Source organism: Carcharodon carcharias, chromosome 33 (assembly GCF_017639515.1).
Source record: "Carcharodon carcharias isolate sCarCar2 chromosome 33, sCarCar2.pri, whole genome shotgun sequence".
In the NCBI taxonomy this organism is placed as follows: domain Eukaryota; kingdom Metazoa; phylum Chordata; class Chondrichthyes; order Lamniformes; family Lamnidae; genus Carcharodon; species Carcharodon carcharias.
Window position 1 is genome coordinate 15,031,935 of NC_054499.1, and position 16,422 is coordinate 15,048,356.

Sequence of the window (16,422 nt, forward strand, 5' to 3'; positions counted from 1 at the left end):
TGGGATTCAAACTCAGGCCCCCAGAGCATGACCCTGGGTCTGTGGATTACCAGTCTAGTGACCTTAGCACTACGCCACCGCCTCTCCGGCAGCAGTGGTAATGGCTGGGGTTTGACAGGCTATTCAACTGTATGGGGCTTCACTGCCAAACCGTTCTTATCCTCGCCCTGCATCCACATAAACAAGGATCACTGCTTGAAGATTGAACCATGCAGGAACTGTTAACCCATCCCTAATCCAGGCCCACTGTAGCATCATCCTGCCTTACTGCAGCAGCAGGGACTTGCTAAGCACGGGGGAAAGTGAGATTCAGAATCTTTTGAAGGACTTGAGAGGGACATAGTGAAAAAAATTATTTTCACAAGCTACAGAATTGGCAACAAGAGGGCATAAACTCAGATTAATTGTACTAGAAATATAAAGGAGGCATTAGAATTATTGTTTTAATGTACTAAACCATGGGATACATTAGTATAAGCAAAGTGGTTTGTTAGAGCAGATAGGGAAAAACTATTTCCACTGGCAAGACGGCATAGATTTAAAATAATTGCCAAAAAAATACAGTGTAGATATGAGACTTCTTTTTATATTGTAAGCTGTTGTGATCTGCAATGCACTGCCACAAGGGACAGTGAGAACACCTCTGAAAGAGAATTGGATCTCCACTTAAAATGGAATATTTACAGGGCCATGGGGAAAAAGTGAGGTGAGGTGTAGGTGTGGTGGGACTAATTGAATAGCCCTTTAATAAGAGAGCTGGCACAGGCACGATAGGGCAGATTGCCCCTTTCTTGTACCGTATAGTTCTGTATTCTGTATGGTTATTGAAGTTGGACCAGTCCCGCTATTTGGCTGTGTGGATAATTGTTCAAGTATGCCCAGTCCACAAAAGCAGGACAAATCCAACCCAGCCAAATACTGCCCCATCAGTCTACTCTTTATCATCAGCAAAGTGATGGAAGGGGTCAGCGACAGTGCTATCAAGCGGCTCTTACACAGCAATAACCTGCTCACTGATACTTAGTTTGGGTTTCTCCAGGGCCACTGAGCTCCTGACCTCTTTACAGCCTTGCTCCAAACATGGACAAAAGAGCTGAACTCCCAAGGTGAGGTGAGAGTGACGGCCCTTGATGTCAAGGCAGCATTTGACCGAGTGTGGCATCAAGGAGCCCTGGCAAAACTGAAGTCAATGGGAATCAGGGGGAAAACTCTCCATTGGTTGGAGTCATATGTAGCACAAAGGAAGATGGTTGTGGTTATTGGAGGTCAATCATCCCAGTCGCAGGACATCACTACAGGAGTTCGTCAGGGTAGGGTCCTAGACCCAACCATCTTCAGCTGCTCTGTCAGAGGCCACCCGCCAGTGAAACGGTGTGTTTCCTGGGAATGCGTGATTAATGAGGCGGAATTGGGACAATCTGGTGCGAAAACCTGCCATTGCGGCCAGGGGGTAAAACGTCCTTTTTCCTACCCGCTACCACACTAAGCGCAAATCTGGGATGATTCCACCCATCGCTGCAGGAGTCATCATTAGACTTTTAATTCCATCTTCAGATGTTTCATCAATGACCTTCCCTCTGTCGTAAAGTCCAAAGTGGAGATCTTTGAGATCATTGCACAATGTTCAGCACCATTCACAGATAAGAAGCAGTCCCTGTCCATAGGCAGCAAGGCCTGGACAATATTCAGGCTTGGGCCGATAAGTGGCAATTATATTCATGCCACACAAGTGCCAGGCAATGGCCATCTCCAGCAGGAGAAAATCTAACCATCTCCACTTGACATTCAATGGCATTACCATTGCTGAATCCCCCACTATCAACATCCTGGGGGATTACCATTGACCAGAAACTGAACTGAACCAGCCAAATGAATACTGTGGCTACAAGATCAGGTCAGAGGCTAGGGATTCTGCAGCAAATAACTCACCTCACTTTCCAAAGTTTGTCGACCATTTACTAGGTACAAATCAGGAGTGTGTTGGAATACTCTCCAGTTGCCTGGGTTGAGTGCGCCAACAACACTTAAGCAGCTCGACACCATCCAGCACAAAGCAGCCGTTTCTTTGGTGCCCCATCCACCATCTTCAACATTCACTCCCTCCACCACCAATGCACAGTGGCAACAGTGTGTACCATCTACAAGTTGCATTACAGCAACTCATCAAGGCTTCTTCGACAGTACCTTCCAAACCTGTGACCACTACCACCGAGAAGGGCAAGAGCAGTAAAGGACCATAGAAGGGCCATGATAGTTCTTTTGATAAAAATGCCAATGGGTGTGTGGCACTTAACAATAATGAAAGGGGTTAGAGCAATAGACATTTCGGCATATGAGGCCAGTTAGTCCATTGTGCTGGCGCTCGCTCCACAATAAAGCTCTCTTTCCCCTATTCAGATGCATGGGAACACCAGCTCCTGGAAGTTTCCCTCCAGGCCACACACAATCCTGACTTGGAACTATACGCCGTTGCTTCACTGTCACGGGATCAAAATCATGGAACTCCTTACCTAATAGCACTGTGGGTGTACCTACACCACATGGAATTGCAGCGGTTCGACCTCCTCATGGGGGATTAGGAATGGGTATTAAATGCTGGCTGAGCCAGCGGCACCAAAAACACACTGTAAGACTGGGAATAATCACTTGGAGAAGCCAAGAGTAGGGAAAAAAGAGGATGTCCACCCATTTCATCTTTTTCAACTGAACAAAAGCTTGGGGGAATGTCATTTCCTGGTTCATTCATTCAGAGTTGACCTGCCTGGTTTGAATTTGAACAATAGCTTGGCAGTTAACTGTTCCCTGCTGCATTCTCCATGGCAATGCCTCTAACCGTCAGAATTCACTTGCCAACCAATCAGCACTCTCTTCTCATGCAATATAAATTGTTATTCCCTTTACTGTTGGTAACCTTGCGATCTGTCCTGTTGAGTGCAAGACAAAAAGCTTAGACAGCATGTCTCTTTTTTGACAATACTCAAATTCAACCTTCTTACTGTAATAACCTCTGGGGGAGGTGCCAGAGGACTGGAGAACAGCTAATGTGGTTCCGCTATTTAAGAAGGGTTGTAGAGATAAGTCAGGGAACTACAGATCAGTGAGTCTCACGTCAGTGGTAGGGAAACTATTGGAGAAATTTCTGAAGGAGAGTATCTATCTCCACTGGGAGAGGCAAGGTTTGATCAGGGATAGTCAGTATGGCTTTGTCAGAGGGAGGTCATGCCTAACAAATTTGATTGAATTTTTTGAGGAGGTGACCAGGTGTGTAGATGAGGGTAGTGCAGTTGATGTAGTTTATCTGGATTTCAGCAAAGCCTTTTACAAGTTCCCACATGAGAGACTTATAAAGAAGGCAAAGGCACATGGGATACAGGGTAATTTGATAAGGTGGATTCAAAATGGGCTTAGTTGTAGGAGGCAGAGGGTGATGACAGAAGGATGCTTTAGTGACTGGAAGCCAGTGTCCAGTGGCGTACCACAGGGATCTGTGCTGGGTCCCCTATTATTTGTCATTTATATATATAAATGACATAGATGACTATGTCGGGGGGGTAGGATTAGTACGTTTGTGGATGACACAAAGATTGGCCGGATGGTTAACAGTAGGTAGAGTGTCTTGGGCTACAGGAAGATATAGATGGGATGGTCAAATGGGCAGATAAGTGGCAGATGGAATTTAACCCTGAAAAGTGTGAGGTGTTACACTTTGGAAGGAGTAATTTGACAAGGAAGTATTCAATGAATGGCATGGCACTAGGAAGTTCTGAGGAACAAAGGGACCTTGGCATTTGTGCCCATTAGATCTCTGAAGGCAGAGGGGCATGTTAGTGGGGTGGTGAAAAAGGCATATGGGATACTTGCCTTTATCAATCGAGGCATAGATTACAAAAGTAGGGAGGTCATGTTGGATTTGTATAGAACCTTGGTGAGGCCACAGCTGGAGTACTGTGTGCAGTTCTGGTTGCCACATTATAGGAAGGATGTGATTGCACTGGAGGGGGTGCAGAGGATATTCACCAGGATGTTGTCTGGGATGAAACATTTAAGTTATGAAGAGAGGTTGGGTAGACTTGGGTTGTCTTCGTTGGAGCAGAGAAGACTGAGGGGTGATCTGATCGAGGTGTACAAGATTACGAGGGGCATGGACAGGGTGGATAGGGAGCAGCTGTTCCCCTTCGTTGAAGGATCAGTCACAAGGGGGCATAAGTTCAAGGTGAGGGGCAGGAGGTTTAGGGGGGATGTGAGGAAAATCTTTTTTACCCAGAGGGTGGTGACGGTCTGGAATGCGCTGCCTGGGAGGGTGGTGGAGGCAGGTTGCCTCACATCCTTTAAAAAGTACCTGGATGAGCACTTGGCATGTCATAACATTCAAGGCTATGGGCCAAGTGCTGGTAAATGGGATTAGGTAGGTCAGATGTTTCTCACGTGTTGGTGCAGACTCGATGGGCTGAAGGGCCTCTTCTGCACTGTGTGATTCTGTGATAATCTTGAAACTTGAGGTCACCCAGTAAATTGAGAAATTCTACACTGAAAAGCAGCAAGCCCAGAGTTCATCCCCCAGACTGCCTGTCACTCAGTAACACTTTCCAGCACAAGGAAGTTTATCTGCTCCAGGTGAGGCTATATGGAGGTATTTGAAGGCTAAGGAAAGGAGAAACAGCCACAGTTTCTCCTCCTATCTTCTTCCAGTGACCCTTGTAACGGAGTGTAACGCATCTATTAACTCACCTCACTACCTGAAATAGTACATTGTTCCCATCTGAGCCAACATCCCTAATTATACAACTCTGGGAATTTAAGCTTTGAGATAGCGTACAAATATTGAACTGGTTCCCACCAAATTCCTCCATCTGCTATTTTAATAGTGGTGCTAATGTATTCATTTTCACCATGTTATGACCTATATTAAACTAGAGCCTAAAGGAGATGGTGGCATTGTGGTAATGTTGCTGGACTAGTTATCCAGAGAACAACAACAGAATTACCTGGAAAAACTCAGCAGGTCTGGCAGCATCAGCGGAGAAGAAAAGAGTTGACGTTTCGAGTCGTCTTGACCCTTCGGCAGAACCGGTTGTGTAATTTAAGTTGTTCACAGGCAAGCTCAGTCCTCTCAGCAACTGAATGATTTCTGGGAAATGGTTTTGCAAGGCTGTGGTTGCTCCGGTGACTCACTCAAAAGTGTGGGAACCTGAGCAAAGAGCGTATTTGGTCATTGAGGGAGTCGTAGAAGGGGCCAGATCCTTATCCGCTACATATCACGCACTGGTGCATGGAAAATAACAGAGAAACATTGACTGGCCCCTCCCACTATCATCGACAGACTGAGCGGACGATCGCAAACTGGCTTCACGACGTCGCGAAACCGATTTCTGGCCTTCTCGTCATATTGTCCGCTCACGCCGCCGAACATGCCCGATGCTAGCGGGCATGGAAAATTCCGGAGGTGCACAGTTTATAACAGGAGTAACATTTTATAACATGAAACGTTAAATGGCAGTTTACAACATAACATTGATTGGCCGTGGATGTCATTTTACAGATTTTTCTCCCCCGTCTTGCCCAAGGGTGTTAAAGACAGTTGTGGCACCCTAACTGAAATCAGCTTCAGCATCTGCCAAGGGCTGGAGTTTCTGTCCTGCTGCTGCTGCCCAATTTTAGGTGATAGGAACATGGGAGCATACAGGAGCAGAGTATTCAACCCCGCAAGCCCTTCAGTTAGATCATGGCTGATCCGCACTTCAGCTCCATGTGCCAATCTTTGCTCCATATCCCTTCATACGCTCACAAAGCAAAATCCATTTATCTCAGTTTTGAAACGTTCAATTGACCCCCCAGCCACTACAGCCTTTTGAGAGAGATTTCCCGATCTCAACTACCTTTTGGATGACGACTGCTTCCTGACATCAGCAACATCTTGCATTTCCTGTCCAAAAATGTTTGCATCCTTTGCGTTCAACAGCGTTCATTTGCACTCGTTTGACATCAGTTGTACTCAAAAAGCGATCATTTAGCCATTATTTGGCATCAAGTGTGCTCAAAAGCAATCATTTAGCTATCGTTTAACATTGCAAGTAGCATAACTGACACTATTGTCATCAATTGCCCCAAATCGCAGTGCTCAAACGTTTGTGAATAGCAGCATCACATATAGCTCCTTTGACATAAGAGAGAGAGAAGCAGTTTCTTCTGGTTAGGAAGTCTCAGACTCGGGTGGGGGGGTAGGGAAGGTATAAAAGTTAGAGCCAGGCCTTTAGCGAATGAAGTTAGGAAGTACTCCCACACGCAAAGGGTGGTAGAAGCTTGGAACTCTCTTCTGCTAATGGCGTTTGCTGCTAGATCAATTGTTAATTTTAAATCTGTTAACTAAAGGTACTAAGCGATATTAGTCAAACATGGGTATATGGGATTAGATCACACAGATCAGCCATGATCTTATTGAATGGCGGAACAGTCTTGAGGGGAAGAATGGTCTTCTCCAGTTCCTGTGCTCCTAAAACTTCATAAGGTGCTTCCCAGCAGTGTTATCAAACAAAATTTGACCACGGGCCACATAAGAAGATTTTTTTTTTCTTTATTCTTTCATGGGATGTGGGTGTTGCTGGCAAGGCCAGCATTTGTTGCCCATCCGTAATTGCCCTTGAAATGAGTGGCTTGGTCAGGTATTTCAGAGGGTCTGGATTCACCTGCAGGCCAGACCGGGCAAGATTGGCAGATTTCCTTCCCTAAAGGACCAGCCTGGCGCGCGGGTGGGTGCTGCGAGAAAGCTCCCTGAAGGCTGCCTCAGGGAGCTGCAGACCTTCAAATGATGAAATAAAGGTTTAAGAAGCTGCAAAAAAAAAATGTCCATGCATCGCAGTCGAGCACCTGAAAATGTACCTCATAAAAATGTTGTCCACAGATATTTATTTTTATTTTATTTCATAATGGAGGTTTCATCCCGCCCTTGGATGAGGTTTGACGAAAAATGTAAAGGCTGCCTGGCCAATTCGCCCGTCCGCCAGCTGTTATCTCGTGCGATTTTATGTCTGATCGGGTCAGGCACGCGCCCACCTGCAGCACGAAAAATTCTGCCCACAGTGTTTGTGGTGATCTATTAGCATGGATTGAGGATTGACTAGCTAACAGGAAACAGAGTCGGGATAAGTAGATCATTTTTCGGTTGACAAACTGTCGTGCCACGGGGATCAATGCTGGGACGTCAACTACTTACACCTATATTCATGAGTTGGATGAACGGACCAACTATATCGTAGCCAAATTTGCTGATAATACAAAGATAGGCAGATAAACAAATTGTGACAAAGGGCTGGATTTTCACTATCAGGCCAGGTAGCTCGTGCTGGGAAATTTGCTGGCATGGGGCACCTCCCTCTGGAAAAGTGCCCCGGACGGTGCGATTTTCTATCCAATGGGGGTGGTGGGGGTGGGTGCAGGAGGGAATCGGGCCTGCCGATCCAGACACAGATCGGAGGCGGCCACAGGTGCTGCCAAGTGGCGAAGCTGGTTGCTTAAAAGGCTCAGTTCACTGGGACGTCGTCCCAGTTGTTCTGTTAATTATCAGGCTTTCTAGCCCTCACCCCTCATATCCACTCACCCTCCCATCCAGTCCCCATGCCCCATTCATGCCAACCCATGCCCCCACCCACCCTCAATGGCCCCTCACGCCCTCCATGCCAACTCATAGCACTTCTATGCCCATTCACTAATATGCACTCTGTACAGAACCAATCAACCCTTTAGTAACAACGCCAGGAGTTCCTCAGGGTAGTGTCCTCGGCCCAACCATCATCAGCTGCTTTATCAATGACCTTAATTCCATCATAAGATCAGAAGTGGGGATGTTCGCTGATAATTGCACAGTGTTCAGCACCACACCCGACTCCTCAGACACTGAAGCAGTCCATGTCCAAATGCAGCAAGACCTGGAAAATATCCAGGCTTGGGCTGACAAGTGGCAAGTAACATTCATGCCACACAAGTGTCAGGCAAAGACTATCTCCAATAAGAGAGAATCCAGCCATCATCCCTTGACATTCAATGGCATTACCATTACTGAATCTCCCACTATCAACATCCTGGGAATTACCATTGACCAGAAACTGAACTGGACCAGCCATATAAATACTGTGGCTACAAGAGCAGGTCAGAGGCTAGGAATCTTGCGACGAGTAACTCATCCCCTGACCCCCCAAAGCCTGTCCACCATCTACAAGGCACAAGTCAGGAGTGTGATGGAATACTCCCCACTTGCCTGGATGAGTGATGCTCCCACAACACTCAAGAAGCTCGACACCAGGACAAAACCGCCCACTTGATTGACACCACATCCACAAACATTCACTCCATCCACCACCAACACACAGTAGCAGCAGCGTGTACCTTCTACAAGATGCACTGCGGGAATTTACCAAGGCTCCTTCAAAAGCACCTTCCAAACCCATGACCACTACCATCTAGAAAGACAAGGGCAGCAGACACATGGGAACACCACCACTTGGAAGTTCCCCTCCAAGTCACTCGCCATCCTGACTTGGAAATATAGCGGCCGTTCCTTCACTGTCGCTGGGTCAAAATCCTGGAACTCCCTCCCTAACAGCACGGTGGGTGTACTTACACCACATGGACTGCAGCGGTTCAAGAAAGCAGCTCACCACTACCTTCTCAAGGACAACTCGGGATGGGCAATAAATGCTGGCCCAGCCAGCGATGCCCACACCCCGTTAATGAATAAAAATAGCGTGAAAGTGCTTCACAAAACAACCATTCATAAATTTCTTTAGAAAAAACAGCTTCTCTAACAACTGCACAAGCACAAAAGCGTCAATCAACCAGACCTTTAAATTATCATACAGAATCTATAAAGACTTGACACCTCTTTATTTTGTATAAATAAATATTGAGCCAGTGACAAAATAGATCACAGAAGAAAGTTTATAAAGCTACCAATTAAGCAATATTTTCCCTTCTTTGCACCTGTTTCAACCAAATAAAACCTTTATTGAAGTCTGGGCTCTCAGCCAAGCCTCATTATGCATGCTTTGATAGTATGAGGAGCCATTGCGGGTAGGTGGGGTGAGGCATGGGTTAGTATGGAAGGTATGAGGAGCCTCTGGGGGTGGTTGAGGGGGTGGAGAGTGGCGTGGGTTAGCATGGAGGGAATGAGGAACCATTGGGGGTGGGTGGGGGGTGTGGGTTTGCATGGAGGGTATGAGAGGCCATTGGGGAGTTTGTAGGGAGGGCATGTGTCGGCATAGAGTGTGAGAGGGGCCATTCGGGATGGGTGGGGGGGGGGTCATCGATTAGCAATGAGGGTATGAGGAGCCACTGGTGGTGGGTGCAGTGATGGGTTAGTATGGAGGGTATGAGTGGCCATTTGGGTGGGTGGAGGGCATGGGTTGGCACAGAGGCTATGAGGGGCTATTAGAGGTGGGTGGGGCATGGTTTAACATAAAGGGAATGGGGGTCCATTTCGGTGGGTGGTGTGCATGGGCTGGCATGGAGGGTATGAGGGGCTATTGGGGTGGGTGAGGCCATGGGTTAGCATTTAGGGTATGAGGAGCCATTGAAGTGATGGGGGCATGAAGGATATGAGGGGCCATTGTGGTGGGAGGGAGGGCAATGGCTAGCATGGAGGTATGATGGGCCATTGGGGTGGATGGGGACATGGGGTGGCATAGGTAAGGTCTTTTGAAGTTATCTTTCAAAGCACTTCCACAGCCAGACTATGGTTCATGACTCTTGAGGTACGTAGCAAATCTGGCCTGACTGCACAAAAATTGTGGGGGCGCGGCTCGGAGATGCCTTCCCTCCACAATGGAGCCGACCAGGTTGGGAATGCCAAACCCGTACCTTTCTCCGCCCAGCAAAAATTGGTGGGGGAGAAGTGGTGGTGCCAGGGATGGGGATGGGAATTCTGGAACCTGGCCCCACCCACCATTTTCATTCCTCCATCCACCCAAGTTGCCTGCAAGGGGATGTAGCTAGGTTAAGTGAGTGGGCAGCAAACAGAAAGAGACTGGAGATTGCGGTAGTAAAGAGGGATCTGGATATCCTTACACATGAATCATATAGCACGCAGGTGCAGTAAGTAATTAGGAAGGCAAATGGAATGTTGGCCTTTGTTGCAAAACAGATGGAATATAGAAGCAGGGAAGTCTTGCTACAGCTATACAGGACATTGGTGAGATTGCACCTAGAGTGCTGTGTGCATTTTGGTCACAATACTTAAGGAGGGGATATATTTGCATTACTTGCATCAAAGGCAGTTCAGAGAAGGTTTCACTGGGCTGATCCCTGGGTTGAAAGGGTTGTCTTAGGAAAGGGTAAGCAGGTTGTGCTTATACTTATTGGAGTTTAGAGAAATGTGAGGTGATCTTATTGCAACATATAAGATTCTGAGGGGGCTTGACAGGGTAGATCATGAGGGGGGTGCAGAACTAGGTGGTACATTTTAAAAATAAGGCCTCTCCCATTTAAGATGGAGATGAGGAGGAATTTCTTCTTTCAGAGGGCCATTAGTCTGTGGAATTCTCTTCCCCAGAGAGCAGTGGAGGCTGGGTTAATGAATAAATTCAACCCTGTGTTAGACAAATTTTTAATCTACAAAGGAAGCAAGGGTTATGGGGGACAGGCAGGAAAATGAAGTTAAGGCCACAATCAGATCAGCCGTGATCTTATCGAATGGCAGAAAAGGCTCAATGGCTAAGCGCTCCTATTTCTTAAGATCTTATGAAACTGCTGCCAAGTGTCCTTTGCCACATTCTGATCTTTTTCTTTATTCTTTCATGGGATGTGGGTGTCTCTGGCGAGGCCAGCATTTTGAACTGAGTGGCTCGGTCTATTCAGAGGGCAGTTAAGAGTCATTCACATTTCGTGGATCTGGAGTCACATGTAGGTCAGACCGGGTAGGGATGGCAGATTTCCTTCCCTGAAAGGACATTAGTGAACCAGGTGGGTTTTAACGCTAATCGATTATAGTCGTCATGATCACCATTACTGAGACCATCTCATTCCAGGTTTAGTCTTACTGCTCTGTTATAAGTGCCAGAGATTGCAAAGACCCGCCCATGTTTTGACATGTGTAATCAAATGATACGTTAATAGCAAGGATATTTTATCCTGGGGATTACCATTGACCAGAAACTGAACTGAATTAGCCACATTAATACTGTGGCTACAAGAGCAGGTCAGAGGCTGGGAATCCTGCTGCGAGTAACTCGCTCCCTGACTCCCCAGTCTATCCACTATCTACAAGGCACAAGTCAGGAGTGTGATGGAATATTCTCCACTTGCCTGGATGAGTGCAGCTCCAACAACACTCGAAGCTTGACACTATCCAGGACAAAGCAGCCCCGCTTGATTGGCATCCCATCCACAAACATCCACTCCCTCCACCACCGATACTCAGTAGCAGCAGTGTGTGTACCATCTACAAGATGCACTGCAGCAACTCACCAAGCCTCTTTAGACAGCAGCTCACAGACCCACGACCACCACCATCTAGAAGGTCAAGGGCACCAGACACATGGGGACACCACCACCTGGAAGTTCCCCCCCTCCCAGTCCCTCACCATCCTGAGTTGGGAATATATCGACCGTTCCTTCACTGTCGCTGGGTCAAAATCCTGGAACTCCCTCCCTAACAGCACGGTGGGTGTACCTACACCACAGGGACTGCAGCGGCTCAAGAAGGCAGCTCACCACCACCTTCTCAAGGGGCTACTAGGGATGGGCAATAAATGCTGGGCCCAGCCAGTGATGCCCACACCCCGTAAATCAATAAAAAAAAGCATACTCCCTAATAATTAAGCACTAGCAACACCGGGTGTCGGGAATGCTGACATTTTTCATGTTCCCAGTGTTGGGAGGAGGGCGGCAGGGAATGTCATTGAAGGGTTGTTTTGCCGAATGAAAGGACAGTTAATTTTCTTGAGGAAAGGCACCCAGGCATCGGCCGTGCTACATGGCTGGAGGTACTGCAGCCGTTTCTGCCCTTCCATCCATGGCAGACTACCCAGCAACAGTTGAAATACTGTTGGAACTCTATCAGAAATATTCTAATGTGCCCCAGTTTGCAAGGGCAGCTCCGGGTTAACACGTCTGGAGCAGGGGTCTTTGTTGGGTCAGAAAATAGAGTCCTGTCGATTGAATTTGGGACATTATACGTTGTACATTGGATTGAGCCTTCATCCACCGGGCCATTAGGGGTTCAGGTCAAAAGTCCTTACAGGTGCTGGGGTTCTGCTATGCCTCAACAATAACAATTTGCATTTATATAACATAGCAGAACATCCAAGGTACTTCACAGGAGCAATTATCAAACAAAATTTTGATGCCAAGCCACATTAGGAGCTATTAGGACCGGTGAGCAGAAAAGCTTGGTTATACGGAGCACCTTAAAGGAGGAGACGGAGGTAGAAAATTGGAAAGGTTTAGGGAGGAAACTCTATAGAGTTCAGGATCAAGGCAGCTGAAGGCGCGGCCGTCAATGGTGGGTTGAAGGAAATTAGGGATGGGCAAGAGGCCAAAATTGGAAGAGCAGAGACCTCGCAGGGGTTGGAGGAGGGAGGGGGCTGAGGGGGGTTTGAAAACCAAGGATGAGAATTTTAAAATTGAGGCACTGCTGGACCAGAAGCCAACGTAGGTCAGAGAGCGGTTGTGATGGGCGAACGGGACTTGCTGTGAGTTAGGTTTCGGGGCAGCAGAGTTTTGAATAAGCCCAAGAGCGAGAGCTGCAGCTACACGCATTACCACTTGTATGTGGAGCGGACCATGATGTTTGGCAGGTGGGGAAGTGAGTCCCTGTGGAGGCCCAGTACTCAAAGCAAAGAAACAAACGGAAAATTGAAAGGAAGTTATGCCTAACACAGAGTGCAATGAATACAGGAATAACCCGTTAACTGCTGTCTTTGTGGACCATAGTGAAAAAATCACTCCCAGCAGGTAGCTGCAATTGAAGGGTGCATGGGTTAGAGATGGAGCTATCACACTGTAACATTGATCCTCCAACCAGCGATCTCTCCGAGTATGCCTCCCTGCAGGAAGCACTAAGTTTACCCTTGTACTTGTCATTTCTGCTGTTAGCCTCTGTTAATACTGATGTGTTACTGCTGTCTTTCACAGTTGCTGAGAAATCGGCAGTCTCAAATGGGATTAAAGAGCTGGATATGGGTCCCCTGAAAGCCAAGTTGACTGAGGACAAAGTCACAAGGCATGGTCACGTTAAGAGAAATTCTTGCCTAAATCCTGACCTCTGCAACATGGAGTTGGCCATCTCATCTGATCCAAATGAAGGAGAACCCCCGATGGAGCAGAAAGTCCTCCGCAAAGATCCCACCACACCCCGCAGAGATGGCCCAGACAATGAAAACGTGACCAAGTTGCTTCAGGAAGTCATGTCAAATAAACAGGAAGCTGATACGTTCTCAGATGATGACATGGCAATTTTAACGTTGAAGAAATCAGAAGAGGAAGAAGAGTTTGCTGAGTTCATGTTTGAGGAGTAATTGAAGTATCTGTCGTTGAATGTTGCATCCTATTATCATACTTCACAAGAATCTTAATTTCATTCTCAACTGTAGAAAATATAATCTAATGCCGAAAATCTTATTGCATGTGTGGTCAGCGGTACCACGGTTTGTTATGAGAGTACCATATTAGTTTTCTGTGAACTATGGGTTTGTTATAGGGCATCCTTTTGGGCTGTGTTTCCAGAGGTTTATTGGGGGGCTACCAGATGTTCGAGCTGTGATTCAGGAGGACTACTGCACGTTTGCATGGTGATCCTAGGGTTTATTATTGGGCTGCCACACATTCAGGCTGTGATCCAGGGGTATAGGGTACATGCGTGGGATGTAGGGTTACAGCAGTTTGTCCAAAGGCTTTAAGTGCAGGTCGTGTAATCATATGAATCGAGGTTCATTCTCACGGTGGAGGTTCTCCTGACTTCAGACGATAGTGTAACATTCATGTTATCGGTGTGTCCACCCGCTAAATACCTCTCCTGATTTAGGTACCGGGATAGGTTTTTAATGGGTGCTTGAGGCAATATTGCTCATTTTACCTATGCTGTTTCCTAATGATGCAATTCTGTGTCTCCTCCTTTTGTTTCCATTTGTTCCTTCTCTTTGACCTAGTCACCCGCTCTCTACATTTTGAAGTAAATTTATTCTTTCGTCTAAATAGCTAATGTGGCTGCTTCTTGTGATTGTCTTGCCAGCAAATTAATGGTTAAGATCAGGAATATACTGCTTGACAGTGTAGTGGAGGCAGGTTCAATCAAGGCTTTCAAGAGGGAATTGGATTATTAACTGAAAAGAAAAAATGTGCAGGGTTATGGGGAGAAGGCAGGGAAGTGGCACAACATTTCTCATTCAGAGAGCTGGCACTGACACAACTGGCCAAATGGCCTCCTTCTGTGCTGTAACAATTCTGTAACAATTCCATTGTTGTAGCCAGCAGCTAGTTGTAATAATAACCCCGATTAGATTAAAGTGTTTTATATTATTTCAACGGCTTTATTGAGATCTAGAGTCGAAATGTTTAAAATTCTGAATCCAGCTCATCCGTTCGACTGCGGGTATTTCCCCCAACTTCCCCTGCTGGTTTAGTGGGTGAGCAGCCTGCGTTGTCTGGTGCAAGCCATGCTGAGGGCTGTAGTACCAGCTCTGAATTCCTGTCTGCTGCCTGTCAGCCTCTCGCCACATGTCCAATCCACCCTCATCCAAGGCCAGCAACTGGAGTATTACAGTTCCCTTTAACGTCCCAGGCCTAGGAAGCGGGGAAACCAGCCCCTGACCCTGACACTTATAGAACAGTCAAACACAGAGGGAGGCCCTTTGGTCTGTCAGGTCTGTGGCAGCTGGCTCTTTCAGAGAGCAGCCCAGTTAATCCCATTCCCCCTGCTGTTTCCTCATGTCCCTGCAATCCTTTTCTCCTTCGAGAATTTATCCAATTCCTTTTTTGAAAACTGTGTTTCCTCCTCCCTATTGGGCAATGAATTGCAGATCCTAACCACTCACTGCAAAGAAGGCTTTTGTTATGCAGTCTCTGATTCTTTTGCCAACCGCTTTAAGTCTGCAGCCTCTGCTTATCAGCCGTTCAGGCCATTGTAAACAACTTCTCTTGACCCCATCTGAGCCCTTCATGATTGTAACCACTGCTGGGGAGTGTTCAGTGTCAGCTGGGGATTGATTTGGACGGTTACTGAGGCTCCTGCTCGAAGTATAACCCCTTGGATGAGTTACCAGAGGGCAGGGGGAATGGGGTGAGAAGGGGCACTTACTTTATTGAAAAACAGTTCAGAATTTTAACATTATAAAAGCTCGTTCTATTAAACTTTTTCTTAAAAAGTTTGCCATTGTTAATTAATTCCGTTAGAGCGAAGCAGAGGAAGGAACCACCAAGAATAATTGTCAGGCTGACATCACCTTCAAAAGCAGCTTAATAATTCCTTACCAATGTCTGACCTTAAATAGCAGGAGCTGTTAATGGACTGAGATGCTTCTTGATACCACAAGTTTGGTTTGACGGTTACTAATGACCTGTTTACAACTTAAGGGTGGAGGATGTTCAGTTGAAGTGCAGGGCAGGAAATGCTAGAGAAGCAGCCAGTGCTGTACCGTTGTATGTTGCTCTTGCCCCGTGCTTATCATCAGGAAAAGTGGGAAAACCATCTAGTTGATTTCAAAAGGCGAACCCTCCGTTTTCTTCGTGAGCTGGTCTGGTCTCTGGGTTTCTCCAGGTCACCCATTGCCACTGTTGCTGGGTTGAGTGCCTGACAGTCTCTTCTCCCACCAGGGATAGACAGCTTCACTGCCAAGAACTCACCCGATTAACTTGAAAGTCTATCAGTTGGGCTGCCAGACTGCGGTAACATTTTAACATTGCCATGGCAACCGTATGCCATTGCGATGAGACTCGGCAGACTTCCAGGCTCGACTAACTAACTGCTCTTCCCTTTCCATCTTAAAATTCTTCAGGGCTACACGATAGGTTTGACAAAATAATACATTCCCAGTAGATTTGTGTTTGGTTAAAAAGCTACTTGACTGACTAACAAAATATATGTATGTGTGTGTGCGCGTGTGTGAATTTGTGTGTGTGAACCTGCATGTAGGTGTGTGTGTGTGTGTGTGTGTCCCTGTGTGTGTGTGAATGTGTGTGTGTATGTGTGTGTGTGTGTGTCCCTATGTGTGTGTGAATGTGCGTGTGTGTGTCCCTGCATGTGTGTGTGTGTGTGTGTCCCTGCATGTGTGTGTGTCCCTGTGTGTGTGTGTGTGTGTGAATATGCGTGTGTGTGTGTGTCCCTGCATATGTGTGTGTGTGAATTTGTGTGTGTGTATGTGTGTCCCTGCATATGTGTGTGTGTGAATTTGTGTGTGTGTGAATATGTGTGTGTGTGTATGTGTGTCCCTGCATATG

At 46.8% G+C, this 16,422-nt stretch overlaps 1 protein-coding gene across 1 annotated transcript in view; it reads left to right on the forward strand.

Moving 5' to 3' along the window:
• LOC121272256 (zinc finger CW-type PWWP domain protein 1-like) overlaps positions 1-16,168 on the forward strand; it is a 50,843-nt gene extending 34,675 nt beyond the window's left edge. Inside the window, exon 11 of the mRNA XM_041178785.1 lies at positions 13,123-16,168. Coding sequence (XP_041034719.1) covers positions 13,123-13,505 — 383 coding nt within the window. The 3' untranslated portion in view covers positions 13,506-16,168. The remainder of the gene's footprint in view (positions 1-13,122) is intronic.
• The last annotated feature ends 254 nt before the right edge of the window (positions 16,169-16,422 follow it).